The sequence below is a fragment of the Pelmatolapia mariae genome, linkage group LG15 (assembly GCF_036321145.2).
Source record: "Pelmatolapia mariae isolate MD_Pm_ZW linkage group LG15, Pm_UMD_F_2, whole genome shotgun sequence".
NCBI lineage: Eukaryota > Metazoa > Chordata > Actinopteri > Cichliformes > Cichlidae > Pelmatolapia > Pelmatolapia mariae.
The window spans coordinates 30530827-30549181 of NC_086240.1; the positions used below are offsets into that span (position 1 = coordinate 30530827).

Genomic DNA, 18355 nt, shown 5'->3' on the forward strand with positions numbered 1-18355 from the left:
TCCTGTGTTCATAATCTCATTTTCTATTTCAGCATTGCAACATTTTAAATAATACTTTTCAAAAACCTGCATTATATATTTATAGCAAATTTGTGTTGAATTGAGAAGGCAATTATCCTGTAATTAACATTGTTTCAGTGCATCTGCGAGCATCTCAGCTTTACCTCTCCAACTTTGTCTCCAACCTACTCAACCTGATCTGTCCCTCTCATATCTCCCAATGAAAATCTTAGTCTAGTCAACTCAGTACCACCTCCACCCCCTGTCTTTATGTTAGTGCAAACATGTCCAAACCATACATTTTAACAGGTCTCATTACTATCATGTAAACATTTTTCAGTCTCGCTGCTATCCCTCTGTCACCGATCCCACCTTGACACCCGTTGCTTTGGCTCTCAAACTTAAATGTATCCACTTTCACTACCTCCACTCCGTGTAGCTTCTCTCCCTCTCAGCTGCATGTATTCTGTCTTGCTTTTATTCAGTTTCATTCCTTTTCTCTAGTGCATACCTCCACCTCTCCCAGACATTGCCTACAAACATCATAGTCCACGGAGACTCCTGTCTGACCTCATCTATCAGCCTGTCCATCACCACTGCAAACAAGGAGGGTTCAGAGCTGATCCCTGATGTAATTCCACCCCCACCTCGAACCCATCTGGCACTCATACCGCACACCTTACCATTGTTTTACCGTCTTCATAAATGTTGTGCGCCATCTTTACATACTTCTGTCACTCCTGACCTCCTGACTGAAAGTAAATGTTATGTGTGTAATGCACTTTCTTGGCAGGAAACCACACTCAGGCTTGTTGATGATCCCCTCTCTTCTTAACTTAGTTTCAACAACGCTTTCACATAGCTTCATGGCAGGGCTCAACAACTTTATCCCTGCATAGCTTGAAAATCAGTACCAGTTCTTCCCCATTCCTCAGACATGCTGTCACGCTGAACACAGATTGTGTTAAACAGTCTTGTTTAAATCACTTTCCATCTCTTGTAGACATCTGAGCACTTCTACAGGTATTTGGACCAAATGCATTTTCATTCATCGCCCTCATTTCCTCCTTACTAATTCTCTGCACTTCCTTGATTCTCTTTCCTCTATCCGCATTCCTCTTTCTCTAATTTTCTACATTGTTTCCTTGAAAGCTGTGCCATGTAAAATATATATTAAAAACTACATGATTTGCTGGTAATGAATCATACCAAGACAACATCAAATATTGAAACAGAAGTTTTTTACTGTACATTTCTAAAAACAACACACTGTGTTTACTGGGGGAGACCCAGGAGTACATGTTGCTGTGAAAGCAAAATATTTTACAATCTTTGCTTAATGAAGGATTTCAACTGCTCAACAGTTCAGGCATTGGTGCTATGCGGACCAATGGCCTCCATACCATCATACGTGCTGGCATTTGAACTGCATGCTGATAACAAGCAGGATGTTCACTCTCATCTTTACTCCAGAGGGTAGAAGTATTCCTGGATCATAGTGGTGGTCTGTGCGCTTGCGTGGTTTTTGAACGTGCATTTGTAAATGCAGTCAGATATCACGTCCATGGACTCTTTCAGAACAAATCCTTAGCCCATGCAGTCTACCGCTGAATCACGTCTTGAAAATCATAGCCGCTTAATCTCAGTTTTCAGCTTTTTCTATTATGTACAGAAATTTCTCCAGATATGTTAGTGATACTTATTTACTGTAGATCATGAATTCTCTAAATGCTTTGCAATTTTACATCCAGAATATTTTTTTTACAATCCTACTTAGCACTCCTTTTTTGGTTGATTTTCTGTCTGTGAAGCACTTTGTAATGTTAAAATAATATATATATAGGTTGTTGTTTTTTAGCATTAGTAGTAGTAGTGGCCTGTGTTGCCTTGTGAGCTGAAAGATATTTAAAATAAACACACTTCTCAAAATATACTAATGCTTCTCAGTTTTGAGATTACTCTTAAAGCACTGTGCCTGCCCAGCACTTAACTGTACACTGTTAGGAAAAAAATAGATTAGATAAATAATTATGTGGCTGAATATCCAGATATTTGTAAGTGTTGGTGAAGACTAAGCCAGATCTTTCACATGCACAAAATCACAACTTCAGATATGTACTAATGTTTCTCACTATGGTAATATAATAAGCCAGAAAAAAGCCTTTTACACTCAAATATTGGTTAAATTAATTTGACGTGTATGTTAAGGAAAGAATAAGAAACCAAAATGAAACCCACAAACTAGCAGCAAAAGCTCTGATTGGCCAGTGTAAAAGCAGATTTGTCGGAAATAAACGAGTACGTTTAATCTACTTGTAAAAGTTAAATGTGCCACTTCATTGATTGTTTATAACTGAACACTGTAAAAGATCAGTAAATCTGGGGTAAAGTAAACAATTTTAACTATGCCACAGATTTTGTCCCAGTCCTCTTTTTACTGCTCTCAGACAGGACGGAACGTGAGGGTGAGGTCAGCACTCCGGTGTGGGATGATGTAGCGCTCCTCCCTTAAGAGACGCAGAAGCAAATCCTGGGTGTCCTGGGGCCAACGGTAGATTCTGGTACTCTGAAGCCAGCTGGGTACATGAATCTGTAAGAGAATATGAGGGGTAGCCGTGGGTTAGCATGCACAGTCAAAGTACTTAATCCTCTGGATTCATGGGCCTTTTACTTGGACCCTAACTGCCCTCATCTCTTTCCAGTTTATAGTCTACGCAAAGCTGTAAACTTTATTTGTCCTTTTCTTTTCAATCAGTTTTTTTTGGAGGGTTTTATTTCCTCACATAGGTTTTACTTGTGCTTCCAATGCCGGGGTGATGGTGAGTGGTTTATTAAAGGGTCAGTTCACACAAATCACAAAGATGTGTTTCTTGTGTTACTACACATGATCTTTACTGGGCAGAGAGAAGTGAATGAGGTATTTTCATAGACCCCCCCCCCCCCCCCCCCCCCCAAATCATGTGTTGATCAGTCTTACCTTGGCTGCATTGGGAAACATCACAGGAACCAGTCTGAAGTTCAGGCAGCCTTGCTGGATGTACTCATTTTGAATCTGTGCCGTGTGAAAAGAAAGTCAGTGATAGAACTAAACAAAGGCTTCACTCATGAGTTAAACCAAAATGTATTTTCCTTGCCACCTAACATTGACACAATTACACATTGTGATTGATGCTCTGACAGAAAGCAGAAGAATTTGACTACACTCTGCTCTGGCACACTAACACAGTGAGGAATCTAGGAGGAACGGCTCCGTTTTCGGTTCCTGGGAGGTATTTCCTCATTCTTCCATGCAATTGACATGTGAGAGGAGGTACTTTAATGATACAGAAAAGCCACAAGAGGGAGACATTGTGAGAAAATATTTGCTTCTCAGTTCCTAAGAGGCCATTTACCTGGTTGTGGATGTACTTGGTGTGCAGGCCATGCTCATCGACTCCATCTCCTTCCACATCCGCTTTGTACTTGGGGCTGATGGCCACAATGATCAGCACTGATTTCTGTCAAAACAATCCTCATTGTCAATTTTTCAGCACAGCTGTGATAAGAGTTGAAGAATTGCCTAATCAAACTCAGCCGTCACACTTACATCATTCAGAAAACGGTCCATCCATTGGTTGATACCCATGTTTCGGATTGAACTGTCAAACATGTCGAGCTGAGGAAAGGCAGAGCGAGTGAGAACATTTGAAGTGGAGTGAGCATCTGCGGGAAATCAAAGGCTGATGAATGAGTGGACTTACTGAGGGTCTGAAGCCTTGGCCCACGAGAAATTTAACAAAAATGAACATTTCCTTGGCTATGTCCACTGAATATGTGATAAAAACATTTCCTGTCAATGAGGGAGGGGAAAAACAGAAAACAAAAAAAACATCAGTCATTATCCTGAACAGAAGGAAACATGAAACAGAAGGGAATGATGCACGCTTTGGCACATGGTGGGACTTACTGCACTCCTCGGGAAGACTGATGGTCCTCCTGATCTCCTTCGTGCCTGATCCTGCGCCTGCAAGGTCGGAGCAACCCACGCTGACCTCATGCATCACGTCTAGAGGAGGCGTTGCATAGGGAGCCGCAGAACCACAGTGACCATTTAGAGCACCTTTAAGTTGGTGCCCATTTTGAGAGAGATTCCTGCGGAGGGAAATGATGAGAAATGACCACAGAGTGACTCACAACATACGGTATTGGGGAAAGTATTCTACCAGTGAACCAATGCTAGAATTAGTAGATCATAATGACAAACATTTTCTGGTGGGGTTGAGGCTCCTGGTGTCGACCTGCTGGGTAACCCGGGTCTTGATGACAATAATTATCGCGTCCGCGTGGGTTTGCTGGAGGGCAGCACGCGCACTGTTTCAGACAGCTTCCCTGCATTGGCATGTGGCCTGCAGACAGACACAGAGGAGCAGACATAAGTTCCCCTTTCGGATGGTTTAGCAGAAATGAGATGCAGATTGTCCTGCTTCTGGAATGCAATAGCACATTTAGGCCATCGTAGTCTAAGGAGCTTGGAAAGAAAAGTGTCTGGACTTGAAAACCTTTCACCTGTCATCCGAAAAGCTTCTTCAGTTCTAAATAGCATATTTACTGTTTGTTCTTGAGTGCTAAAATTATGGTTTTAAATGATTGCTGCCTACAACCAATATTTTTTTAGTGACATTCAATATCATATGTCAAATTCATAGTCACAATATGACCAATTATAGTTATCATTTGTTATGGGACACTCGATGTTTCCATGTTATTGAGCGCCAGCCACAAAGTAAAGATGTCTTAAAGTGGGCATGAGTTTGGTGTTTTAGTGTCCTATGACACAGTATCAACAAACAGGGCTGAGAAAGGAAGCTAAAAGCTACGGTTCACCAGCTTGTCAGTCCCTATAGAATCCCATTTTAAAATGCTTAACATTTTTACAGCCTGTTGCAATGTGGTACAACAGTGCTGACTTCTGTGTGAATTTGTTTTCCTGCTCACCTGGTTGGATTTTTTTTTTCACAGGCCTAAAGTTGTGGGTGTGATTGTTTATGCTGAAAGGTTTCAGCAAACAGTAGAGAAACCTATGGATTACGTATTTTTTTGTTTTCCACGTAAATCTGTGGACTCCAAAAATATCAGCAAAAACTGAGACATTGTAAGGGATTAAGGTACAGATTATTTTTCCTTTAATTTGTGACCTCTTTTACTGTGTTCTGTGTAAATATTGGATAATTTTGGATCATTTTTAAGATCTACTTAAATGAAACAATCCAGTGGTAATTCACTGACATACTCACGTGGCATATGTGGAATTGGCATTTTAACATAGTTGATGCTGTTGAAGTCCGATTTGAGCGGTTGGGGGGGCTCCAAGTAGTCTGCATCGTCCACAGAGTGGCTCCAGTGCTGGCTTGAAGGACCTATGGGGTCTTGCTTATACTGCACTTTCTGTCTTAGGCTAACATGCCAAAAATCTTCTGTGTATGGGGCATTCACATGTCCTGAGAGTGGTGCTGCTGGGGAGTTAATGCGAAACTGGTGCTTATACTGGTTCTCAGGGAATTTACTCAAGCCCACTTGTTGTGCTGCCCGCTGTGGAGGCTCAAATTCACGGGCCTCTAGCCTTTTGACGGTCTCTGTGTGTGCATTACAGTGTTCACATGGGGGGAGCCGTTCCAAGTCCAGAGTCTCACCCATTTCAACAGGAATGCTATGATGGGGACAAGGCCCTGAAAGCAAGAAGGAAAAGATCAACAGGTTTTTACTCACTTCACTGAAAATGGCATTTTTGGCAAGCTGGTAGCTCTGTGTCTGTGCCTTCCTACCTTTAAAAGGGTCCATTTTTTAAAAATTTTATTTAACCAATTAAAAGTGTCTTTGGCCTCTGTGGTGAAAATGAAAGCAGTGTTAAAATAATCTGTTGCAACATGGCACCTTAAAGACAGACACACACAAAAACACACACACACACACAGCAAAACGCCCTACATAAAATCAACATGGCGGTTACGAACCGAGACTAGAACCACAGGGAAAAGCATTACCCTTAATACGGCAAACTCTTCTCGGTAGAAGTATTCATGTGTTCTTTTATTTTTCACACTGAAACAAGTGAAAACGGAGGATCTCTACAGGTGGGTTGAAGCGTAACCTGATCGTGACAAACAAGTACAAAGGTCAGAATCATTCATCAAAAGCAATGCCAAGTATTTCTTTTTAAACAATAACTAAAAAAAAAACACATGTCAAAAGTTAACATGGTGTTTGACATTACAAGTTAAAGAACAAAGCCAATGTGTTTTCACACCTACCTTTGCTTAAAGCTGCTCAGCCCCAGCACAAACCTGTTTTGTGGCAAACAGGAAACATTCCCGCTGCTTGTTCCTTCCTGTCTTATGCAAATCTTGGAAGTCTCGTGACCCATTTATGCAAAAGGTGTGGAGCGTGAACTCCAGGGCTGCCAATCAGGTTGCTTCTTCAACCAGGTAGGCAGGCTGCAGCCAGCCACATTCAACTGTTTTGTTGGAAAGGTGTCATGTTTTGTTTTCATCACACTTTGTGAAGCAATGAAATTGAAGCAGCAGGGGGAAAAAGGATACACAGGACTTGACAGGTAAAGAATATATTCTGCAGCATGTATAAAACAGTACTGAACTGTGTTCTCAGTGGATTTTATACAGTGACCCATTTTCAAGGCCATCAAACAAGAACATGTCTTTGTTTCATAACTAGACATGATCCATATGACTCAGAATCCACAATGACACACCCAAGTCTGATTTTCCTTTTTTGTTTTATAAATAAACTGTATTGACAAAGGCCCACTGTCGGGCAAAAGGCTGTATATAATGGTTCTTTGAGCAAAATGCATACCATGTTTTTGTGTGGATGGGGAAAAAAATGCATGTAACTTCTGGGTCTGAAAAGAGAACTAGTTTAATATCTTAAACTTGCATTCTTTCTGATGTTCAACACTGGTCATTCCTGTGCTTGGAAGAAGAAACCAAGAGGGGTGTATCATTAAGCTAGATTACTAGGTTAGCAAGAAAGTCTTGTTTTTAAGTTGTTTGTCATGAAAGTGGCTCTCTTTCTACCTGACTAAAACATTGTGGTAATTTAACCTGAACAGGAGCAGGTTATGTTCAGGATTTCTTTATACAATCGGCTGGACTTGCATATGATTTTTTTTTTCTTTGCATAGTAGAATTTAAATTGTACCTCTGTACTGTACCTCACTGATATTGCAAATGAAGCGCAGCTGTACAAACGTCACAATGTTGCTGGAATATTCATCTGGGGATGCAGAAAATGTGTAAATGTTTATATACTTGATTCTGATCTGCTGCTCTTTTACAGTGCAGTTAGTAGAATGCAGAACACACACAAAGAGCACCTGTCAATCAATAAAATTGATTTAACTTCTGCCAACAAACTAAATTTCCACATCGCCTTTATTAAGGTACAGGCCAGTTTTAAAGTTTCAGAGCTCTACTGTGAACGATAGGCAGAATTCATAGGGATAATTTTGTATGGAAAAAGATCATATGACACAGCAAAGAAAGGCCGCCTCAACAGAGAAATTTGCAGAAATTATAGTGTGATATCTCTCGTCTCTGACTGGGGTTTTAGGTTTTGTCAAGTCAGCTTACAAAGAAAGCCTGGCTTATTTCCTTTGTAGTACTCCCTTCAGTAGTACAGAAGGTTGATTTTAAAACAACAAGAGTGCCCAAAATCAACCTTCCGGGTTAATAATGTAACTTTATTAACCAGTGACTGTTGGTGACGATGTCAGTAGATGTATTTTATATGTTGGCATCACAGACAGTAAAAAACATAGACATAGGACCCCAGTTGGAAAAATTCAGCCAATATGCAGTTCCTTAAACCTGCCTTCTGTCTCAAGTCCACCTGATAACGATAGCTGTGAATGCAAAAGGACTCCCAGTCCCATAGAAGTCCATGGAAAAATGGCTTTCTGACTTAGAAGGAAAGCGTTTTGAGAGGTTAAGTTTATGGGCTTAGTCACTCATTTTGGGTCATATTCAATGTTCTCTCTAATTTTTCATGTGTCTGAGCGAACACACAAACTCCCTGAGCGGTCCCTTGGACCACTGTGAGCAACAGTAGACGTGTGCACTGTCGTCACGCCAGCATCAAATCCATCCAAGTTATATGGTTTATTAAAATAATCAAATTACAGCATTTACATTTATGTTAGACTACTTTTAATTAACTGTTTTAGCCCACTTACAATGAAAATTTAAAAAATCTTTCTTCATGACCTGTGTAGTATGTTAACACTATTGGAAAAAAAAATAACTTGAACTCCAATTTTGAAAACAAAACTTTCTTTTTTTCTTTCTTTCTTTTTTTTCTTTATATAAAGCTCTGACTTGTATTATGAGTCTGTGGTCTGGGAGAGAGTCCTGTAACTCTCTGTCTGCAAAATACAGTATATAATGACCAATGTTGGGCAATTAATTATATCAATCAATCAATCAATCAATCTTTATTTATAAAGCACTTTTCATACAAAAAATGTAGCACAAAGTGCTTTACATGGTTAAAAGCAGCCCACCCCACCCTCCCACTCACTCCCCACACTCTCATTAACATAAACCATCATGAATACACACATTCCCCCCCCCCCCCCCCCCCCCCACACACACACACACACACACACACACACAGACAGACACGCACACTTAAAGAGTAAAATTGGGCTGGGTACGCATTAGCCAAGTGAGGAAACACTATCACAGGGAGCCGTCTGCACCGGGAGCCGGTCACAGACCGCAGCCTCCAGGCTGGGCACACAGCAGGAGGGAGGCAAAGAAGCCCCCCAGCCAGGCTGAGAGGACCCAGAGAGCCCAAGCGGCCACGGTCGATCACAGCCCCAGTGCAGAGAGCCCCCTCCGAGGGAACACTGGAGATATGACCTAATAAGAATATAAACAGGATAAAGAGATAAAATAAATAAGAACGGGATACAATATAAATATAAAGATAAATAGAGTAAGAAGATAAAAAATGAATAAGAATAAAATCAATAAATATTAGGTAAAACCTAAACTAATAGTATAAATAGAATAACAGCATAGAATAAATAAGCATAAAATAAATAAGCGTTAGTTAAAAGCTAAATTAAAAAGGTGGGTCTTGAGCCTGTTTTTAAAAACGTGAATGTTCTCTGCAGCCCTGAGCTCCTCCGGCAGGCTGTTCCACAGTCGAGGACCATACCACTGAAAAGCTGCCTCTCCGTGAGTATGTGTCCTGACTTTAGGGACAATCAAAAGGCCAGTACCAGAGGACCACAAGGTCCGCGAGGGTTCATATGGTAAAAGGAGATCTGAAAGATAAGAAGGCCCAAGACCATTAAGACATTTAAAAACCAATAAAAGAACTTTAAAATCGATCCTGAAACACACGGGGAGCCAATGCAGTGATTGTAAAACCAGTGTAATGTGGGCCCGCCCTCTGGTCTTCGTCAGCACACGAGCTGCAGAGTTTTGTAAAAGTTGTAAAGGTGAAATATTCTTTTTGGGGAGACCAGAGAGCAGGGCATTACAGTAATCAATGGGACTGGTAATAAAAGCATGCATCAGCATCTCCGTGTTGGCCCGAGAGAGAATAGGGCGGACTCTGGCTATATTTTTTAGATGATAAAATCCAATTTTGGTTACATGTTTAATATGTGGGATAAAACCAAGCTCAGAGTCAAGAATAACACCCAGGTTTTTCACTTGTAGTGAAGGGCATAGTGAAAATGCCTGTAATTTAGAGAAGAGTTTCTCTCTCTGAGCCTCAGGACCGATGATTAAAACTTCAGTTTTGTCCTGGTTAAGCTGTAAAAAGTTTTCTGCCATCCAAGATTTTATATCTAGAATACAGTTAAAAAGGGCATCCATTGGTCTGGTGTCATCAGGAGACACGGAGATGTACAGCTGAGTGTCATCAGCGTAACTGTGGAAGTTCACTCCATGCCTCCTGATGACACCGCCAAGAGGGAGCATATATAAATTAAAAAGTACAGGGCCTAAAACCGACCCTTGAGGCACACCACATGTCATTTTATGGATCTTAGAGGAGCATGTATCCATACACACCATAAAAGTTCTGTCTGAGAGATAGGAAGTGAACCAGTTGTGTACAGCACCAGAGAGGCCCACCATGTGTTTCAGTCTGTTTAAAAGTATAGCGTGGTCTACTGTATCAAAGGCTGCGCTTAGATCCAGTAGCACCAGGACTGAGAGCTTTTGGGAGTCCCAGTTACACCTAATATCATTTAAAACCTTTAGGAGAGCAGTCTCTGTGCTGTGGTTCACCCTAAATCCAGACTGAAATATCTCCAGGATCTGTTTATCATTCAAAAAATCATTAATCTGAGTAAAAACAAGTTTTTCTATAATTTTACTTAAAAATGGTAAGTTGGATACAGGTCTGTAGTTATTAAAATCATTACAATCCAAATTGCTTTTCTTCAGAAGGGGCCTCACCACCGCCGTTTTAAAGTCAGCAGGGAAGACACCCGACTGAAGAGAGCAATTCATCATGTATAAAAGCTCAGCTTCAAAAAATCCATAAAGTGTTTTAAAAAGTGAAGAGGGGATTGGATCTAAAAGACATGTGGTGGGTCTCACTGTGGAGAAAACCTTCCTAAGGTTCTCAGCATTAACCAGGACAAAGCTGTCCAGTGTCTCCTCAGGTACAATCGAGCCCTCAGATGTGTTTAAAATCATAACACGAGAAGATAAAATATCACATCTGATGGTGTTGATTTTTCCCCTGAAGTGGTCTGCAAACTGCTCACAGAGCGAGTCTGTGGGGCTTCTTTGGGAGCTGTTAAAATCAGGGTTAAATAAGTGATCTATGGTGGAGAAGAGGACCTTGGGATTATTTTTGTTATTACTGATTATTTTGGTGAAGTATGAATTTCTTGAATTCCTTAGTGTATTATTGTACATTTTAAGTTGCTCGCAAAGTATTTGATAGTTGATTTCATTTTTATTTTTCCTCCATCTCCTTTCTGCTGCCCTGCAATTTCTTTTGAGTTTTTTGACTTCTTTGTTTCTCCAGGGTGATACACTTTTTACGTTAATCTTTTTGGTGGTGAGTGGAGCAACGGAGTCAAGGCTTTTCTTCAGTTTGCTGTTAAAATGATTAAAAATGAAATCACAGGGTGCAGGTAGAATCACAGGGGGGCATTCGTATAAAACCCTGGTAAAATTTGCAGCCACTTCAGAGGTTAGATAGCGCCTCCTCACAGTTCGCACCGAGGTCTCCCGCTGAATAAAACCGGTGATTTTAAAAAACACACAGTAGTGGTCAGAGACAGCCAAGTCAACAACAGAGGACACACTGGTGGACAGCCCATGGGTGATGACCAGGTCCAGAGTGTGTCCTCTGTTGTGAGTCGGCTGCGTGACGTGCTGGGTAAAATCCATACAGTGAAGAATGTTTAAGAATTCTTTTGATGTAGAGTCAGACGGATTATCTATGTGCAGGTTAAAATCACCGGTTAGAATTATCATATTATATTTTGAATGTATGTTTGTTAAAAATTCTGAGAATTCCTTGATAAAAGCAGCACTGTCTTTAGGTGGTCTATAAATTGTGACAGATAAAACTGGAGGGCTGCTAAAAACAATAGCATGGAATTCAAAAGTGGTAAAATGATCAAATAAAATTTGTTTGGTGGTGAGTGTGTTGTTGGTTAAAGATGCAGTCCCACCACCTCTCTTACCACTTCTAATAGAAAAAGAGAAATTAAAATTTGGTGGGGAGGCCTCAGTGAGAACAACTGGTGCATCCGAACCCAGCCATGTTTCAGTTAAAAATAAACAATCAAGTTTATTATCTAAAATTAAATCATTAATAATAAAAGACTTGTTCAACAGAGAGCGGACATTTAAAAGTGCCATACTGATTGAGACTGGTGGATTTTTGACAGTAGAGTTCAATGAATGCTGACATTTTTGAAGAGGCCGGAGGTTATTAATGTTTTTGGAGTTACTGGATTTATGATAATTGTGTTGCTCTCTGTTTGTGATTATGACGGGTATTGTGTTGACTGTGGGAGAGAGAGGTCCGAGTCCAGAGTTTTGTGTATTACTGTTAAAAGTGGAACAAATATAGGAGCTGGGACCAGGGGGACATCAGTCAGTGGCGGACCGATCAGCAGGTAATATCGGTTTGGGGTAATGACAGGGCCGTGTGCCGTTACTTCTTCAAAAAAGTAACTGAGTTTTGCAAACAACAAAGTTTTTTGCAGCTGTTTACCTAAAAATGCAGCCAAGGCGTTTTTTGTAAATAAACATTTCAAACTATTTACAGAACAATCAGCTGTTCTGCATCAAATTTGATGCCACACAAATTATTTGTGCCACTCCAAAACATAATTTCTGTCCACTATGAGATAAAGGAGAACAACAGCCTGATACCTGCAGGCCTGACAACAGGAGATGTATCACTCCTGTAACACCTGTAACATTCAGCAGTCGCCTCATTGTTCTGACACACACAACAAAACTATTGACTACACTACACACTAACTACACAAGATTTGCGCTAAACGTCGCAAATCTCTCACATCTCAAAACACCGCGGTCACTCCTAAAACGTCCCCCCTTCCTAAACAATAAATGCCATGTTGCCATATCATTTTTTTGATTGGTGGACATGGTACATTTTGCGACCAATAGGAAAGGGTGGGGTTTTTTTTGTTTTTGCTCACAGGCGGAGAGTGCTTTGTAGCGTTTTCCTTATAAAACGCCGTTTTTACCGTTTCTTCCCGCAGTAAATATAAACAACGATAGTATTCAGGAAGAAAAACAAACATTGCATATATTTTTATCATAACTCTGGTTTTACGTGGCCTATCAACACAATTTAAAAACTGGTATAAAGTCCACACTTTTTCCTCAATTGTTCCGTCTGTCCTGCTCACATCTCCAATGGTTGTACACGTTGTCATTAACGTGGCTTCACTCCACATCAGCCACACCGCTTTGCTCGCTAAAACACCGGTGTCGGCACATAAGGACGCTGTCATAGCCTGTTAACGACGTTGATTAGCTGCGTATATACGAATGTGAATCGCATTATTGGCTGGACTATGGGATAAGGTGGCATCGTTCTAATCCCATACAGGAGCAGCCAGTCACTTACTGACTAACACTGCAAAACAGAATTGTTAAAGTTTTAATTTTAATTGCAATTCAGGTTAGATTTTTTTTTTTGTGCGCAACGCAGATTTTCTGTGTGCAGAGACCGTGCCAGCAGTGCGCAATTGCGCACGCGCGCAGCTTAGAGGGAACATTGGTCATATTGAATACAAAATAAATTTTTTAAATCTCAGTCATAAATTTTTTCAGAAATAGAGGCTTATCTGTGGCATTAATTCACAAAATATATGTTTATCTGTTGGATTCATCTTTTTGGGACATATGTATAACTTCTCCAAAATTCTCCAAAAGTTGATTCTGTTCATCTGGACGTAGCATTTTCTGGGAGAAACGTTTCGTCACTCATCCAAGTGACTTCTTCAGTCTCAGCTGACTGCAGGTTTCCCCAGCCTTATAAACAGTACATTTGCATAATGACTGAAACCAGCCCACTGAAAGAACAATGGGCTGGGAGGTCAGCTCCTTAATCTTAATTATGCAAATTCTCATGACCATTGATCAACAACCACTGACCAAAACCCACTGATCAAAGACCACTGATCAATGGCCATGATTGCAGCCATTCCCCAACTCTCTGTGAATGGTGCTCATGGCCATTGATCAGTGGTCTTTGATCAGTTTGATAAGTTTTTCATATACACCATCTGCGTATATGCTGATACTGTTCTACCTGTGTAAACCAACCAAACACATCATTCTGGCTTTAGGTTAATATTGAATTTGATGAGTTTCCGGGGATACAGCCTATAAAAGTAGGTAAGTGTACCTTGATTCACGGCTTTTGTGTTAAAACTAGTTTAAAGAAGAACCTTTAACCTTTTTATCTTCTTGGAGTTCTTTCTATTCTGTAGGTTTTAAACTGGTTAGCACCACAGACACAGGGTTGCTGGATGATGAAGCCTTATGATCCACCACTGAAAAAACTTTCATGGTAGTATTTGTGAGGACAGAGCCCAGTTCAAGTGCCTTCTCATTACAAGTCAGTACCTGGACCAGCTCTTGCCGGAAGCGGCGACTGACCATACAGTAGAGTAGGAAGTTTGTGGTGGAGTTCAGGTTCTGCAGCATGTTGGCAATGTCTCCGGCAACGTTGATTGGAATGCTGTAGTCATTTCTATTAAAATTCTCATTATTGTAGTTGGTCCTCAAGATGCAATACGTGACAAAACGAGGAAGGCTAAGCACAACAAAAGCCACAGAGACGGTTCCCAGCAGGAGAATGGTCCTCCTCAACATGCCCCTCGTGCTTTTACCCTGCATGACGCGACACTCCTCTTTAGTGAAGAGCTTACTGGCGTTGCACAAATGGTACCCAATGAGGTAATTGAAAATGATAACCAACATGATCGGAATTCCTCCTGAGAGGAATGTAGTTATCCACACTATAACAGTAGTGTAGGTCTCATTGCGGTATCGACATCTGGGCAATGTGATGTTCTCTCCATCCACTGTGAGGTTCACAGGTGTGACAATATTGATCCAAGCCAGAGGCACAGAAACCAGGTGGGATACCAGCACAATAGCTATGCAGGTAAGTTTAGTGACCCTAGTTTGGGACAAATGCTGTTTGACAGCCGTGCTGCGGAGGACCAAGTAACGCTCGATGGTGAACACCACCACAATCCAAGAGGAGCTGTAGAGTGACCCATACTGCAAAAATCCCAGAATGCTACACCAGGGGTAAGAGTGCCAGAAGGGCTGCAGGGTCCAGAAGGTGAGAGTTAGGTCAATAAGAATTACCCACACCAAGTAGAAAATGTCAGCAATAGCTAGACAACTGAGGTAGATGATGGCTGTGCTGGACATCCCACAATTACGGAAACAGATCATGTAGAATGTGAAGAGGTTTCCTAGAACAAAGGGTAGGAACACAGACCCACACTTGTTTATTGATCATTTGGTCAAAGATAAAAGCTAAAACTAAGAATGCATATGATATTGTACACATCCACAAGATAAGTAGCAAAAATAATCTGATATCCAGTTTTCATACATTTTTAACTATTCAGGAACTATTTAGGAAACTTCATCTCATGGATTTCATCAAGGATTTGGTAGATGGCATACATCAGCTAGCTAATGTTGTTGGTAACAGAGTAGCTGTGTCCAAATTCAGAGGCTACATCCTCCTGAGGCCGCATTTGTAGGCCGATTACATCACAACGACGCGACAAAGGCTCGAAGACTGAGAAAAAATAATTCTGATGAAAAAGTCAGAATTCTGAGAAAAAAGTCAGAATTCTGACTTTAATCTCAGAATAATGACTTTTTTTCCTCAGAATTCTGACTTTAATCTCAGAATTCTGACTTTTTTTCTCAGAATTCTGACTTTAATCTCAGAATTCTGACTTTTTTCTCAGAATTCTGACTTTAATCTCAGAATAATGACTTTTTTTCCTCAGAATTCTGACTTTAATCTCAGAATTCTGACTTTTTTCTCAGAATTCTGAGATTAAAGTCAGAATTCTAACTTTTCTCAGAATTCTGGAGAAGAAGAAAAAAAAGACGTGCCCACTTTTTTTTTTTTTTCCCCAGTGGCCCTAATCCTCTTCCGTAGCTAAATACGCAATGTCACATTTCTATTTCTACTTGGTATATATGAAAAATCTAAATCTAAAATCTAAAGGGATTTATTGACATATTAAAACATTCTTAACGTCTAATCTTGTGCATTGTTATATTTTGATGTCCATTATTCCTGATAGATCGTGGAAAGCCAAACGCAATACAAACCTGGAATGCCGATGACACAAAGTAAAGGGTAGTAGATCTTCTGGATAGTAACAAAGATGGATAAAGTGGCTCCCTCCATTGTTTGCTCACATGCTAATACCTGCAATAAAACCACTGGATGTACAGTAAGACAAATAATGTTCAGGGTGCCGCATTGTGCAGCTTTTTAAGACCTACTTGGAAAGTTTTAGGTGTAACTGTTAGGATAACATATTGTACATGATGACAACTGTTGAGTTTAAGGTGCTAAAAATAGATTTACATTTTGTAAGCTACTTTGTTGTAAACTCAAAATAACTCTACATGAAAGCTGGCCTACTGTGTTAGGTGGGTTTCATCTGGGTGTAACTAAAACAAAGCATTAACGGTTTCTGAAGAAAGTTATGTTTTCTTCAAATCTCTGTCACTTGGAAATTGCTTGTCTGCGGCCCTGTGTTACTTGAGAGAAGTTAGGGATCCACTGTAATCTTGATGACATACAGAACCATACATATAGCTTTATTCTTTCATCCTTTTTACCTTTTAGAAGCTTCAAAACTCCGTATGAATATAGCAGTCTTTACTATTAAAGTGAATTAAATTAGACTTACCTAGTTTCTGCAGGATGTGATTGCTGTGCTCCTTTTAGCTATAAAGTTGCCACATAAAGGGGAGTTTTTCCACAGAGATGCATCCCAGCTGGTTATGAGTCCACAAAGACAATGGTATTGATAATATGCAGGAGAGATGGTGAGGGAGCTCCACCTGCTGCTCCAATAAGGCTTTGGGAGGGGGGAGTCACACCACCTGACATACGGTTGAAGGGAATTTTCCTACACAGTGGAAGCTCATTTCTGGCAGCACTTATAACACACACCTTTACAGACCAAATTAGGTTACTGAAATGACCCCCCTCCCACTCGTGTTCTATGTGTTTTGAATGAAAAAGCTTCAAGCAAGAAAAATAGACAGAATTTATTTCTTCCTCACTGTGCAGGTTTGCGAAACCTTTTCATTGGACAGCTCCACTGAAATAGAAAGTCATATGAATTTGAAATGAAACTCTGAGATTTCTGATAATTTTTTGTAAATTTACATAGTGAATTGCTCATCACAATTACTCTACAAGTTTATCCTCTAACACATTTACATCTTAAATCTGGGACTTTCCACCATTTTAATCTTAGGACTGAAGAAGATTCTCAGATGAGAGGTGAAATGTTTTCAAGCAACTTTAAAAAAAGTCCACACGCTTTTCTTTCCAAGCTCCTTAGACTATGATGACCTGGATGACACAGGCACATTTACATCTCCTTTTTTGTCCTAATCCTTGCTTTTTGGAACATAACTTTTCCTTTGAGTATGTTCTCTCTCTAATTTTGAAAAACTTGAGAATACACTTTAGGACATTATTGTGTGCTTTGCATATTACCACTGCAGTGCTGAGCTCAACTAAATTGCTAAATTTCAAGGCAGATTTTTCTTTTTAAAAAGATGTGCTTCCCTCCTTTCGAATGTAGTACTGATTCTGCAGCTGGTGTCTGTCTAAAATGGTAGGTTGCACATTGATGGAACATCAAAGCTGCTCCCATTTCTCACTGGCAGCATTGACTTTTTAAGCTCTAAACTCTCCCAAAGTAAAATTAGCAAATTATTTTGGATGGTGGTGCTGCTCAACTTTAATTCCACTCACAAACAATCATACATTCAACCCACCATTATGTTATACAACACTGTGCAGGCTTCCTTCTGCCAATGCGTCCTGTGACTGGGGTGGACAAACACTAGTCTCCTCAGCTCATAGATTCTGGAACTGCTCAAACATGTTTTGGACTAAGAGATTTCAGACCTTTTCAGAATTTCTAGCACAATTTTTGGGTAAAAGCAGCCACACTAGAATTGTCAAATGATCAGTACACATTGGTCCAGTTATGTTATTCCAACCCATCTAACCTGGCTGAAAGATATAAAGATTCAGTCACAGCTGGAAAAGATCAAATTCTCACTGAGAGAAAATGTGAACCCTTTATTATCTCAACAAATCAAAATCTTTATCTGACCCCACGTCTGTTTTTCCCCATTTTTCATTTCTGATAAGAAATGTTATAATATTTCTGTCCATATGTACCAAAAAGCAAAACAAAAAACCAACAATAAGAAATGTATCAATTAAGTGAATTCAGCATTATTAATGTAACTAATTCTGTTTATTTTTCAACTTTATAATGACAGGGTAATGGAGCGTGTTAGTGGGTGGCAGGCAGGGGTTAAAATGGGATTTGACAGGTGGGGAAACCCTAAGATCAGGTGTAGCTGTGTCATGGTCCCTGTGTCTCTTCGACTGGCTCATGTTGGCCACAGGTTTGTTCTGTTTTCGCTCTTGCTTGCCTGGGCAGAGCTCATTGTGGTCTCTCGCTCTTGGCCCACGCACCTGCGGTGATTACAACACCTGTTGCTGATCAGCTGGCATTCCCTTTGCCTAT

At 40.3% G+C, this 18355-nt stretch overlaps 2 protein-coding genes across 2 annotated transcripts; both read right to left on the reverse strand.

The window, feature by feature from the left end:
- Positions 1 to 2443: 2443 nt before the first annotated feature.
- traf3ip2a (TRAF3 interacting protein 2a) lies at positions 2444 to 5817 on the reverse strand. Its single transcript, XM_063494704.1, has 9 exons — positions 5802 to 5817; positions 5274 to 5705; positions 4244 to 4385; positions 3947 to 4131; positions 3741 to 3829; positions 3587 to 3655; positions 3393 to 3497; positions 2978 to 3052; positions 2444 to 2590 (listed from the first exon to the last, which is right to left on the reverse strand). The coding sequence occupies exons 1-9, from the start codon at positions 5815 to 5817 to the stop codon at positions 2444 to 2446; spliced, it is 1260 nt and encodes a 419-aa protein (XP_063350774.1).
- An 8183-nt stretch (positions 5818 to 14000) lies between these two features.
- LOC134642926 (probable G-protein coupled receptor 139) lies at positions 14001 to 15972 on the reverse strand. The gene is made up of 2 exons (XM_063495020.1): positions 15894 to 15972; positions 14001 to 15010 (listed from the first exon to the last, which is right to left on the reverse strand). Exons 1-2 carry the CDS (start codon positions 15970 to 15972, stop codon positions 14001 to 14003), a joined length of 1089 nt encoding a protein of 362 aa, XP_063351090.1.
- Between the last annotated feature and the right edge of the window lie 2383 nt (positions 15973 to 18355).

What these genes read in the sequence shown, in the direction of transcription:
- LOC134642926 (XM_063495020.1), bottom strand. Translation starts at nt 15,972, where the DNA reads ATGGAGGGAGCCACTTTATCCATCTTTGTTACTATCCAGAAGATCTAC. An exon ending in TTGTGTCATCGGCATTCCAG is followed by an intron (nt 15,011 to 15,893) that starts GTTTGTATTGCG and finishes CCTTTGTTCTAG; the next exon opens with GAAACCTCTTCACATTCTAC.
- traf3ip2a (XM_063494704.1), bottom strand. An exon ending in CCTCAACCCCACCAGAAAAT is followed by an intron (nt 4,132 to 4,243) that starts GTTTGTCATTAT and finishes TTCCCTCCGCAG; the next exon opens with GAATCTCTCTCAAAATGGGC. An exon ending in CCAAGTACATCCACAACCAG is followed by an intron (nt 3,053 to 3,392) that starts GTAAATGGCCTC and finishes CACACGGCACAG; the next exon opens with ATTCAAAATGAGTACATCCA.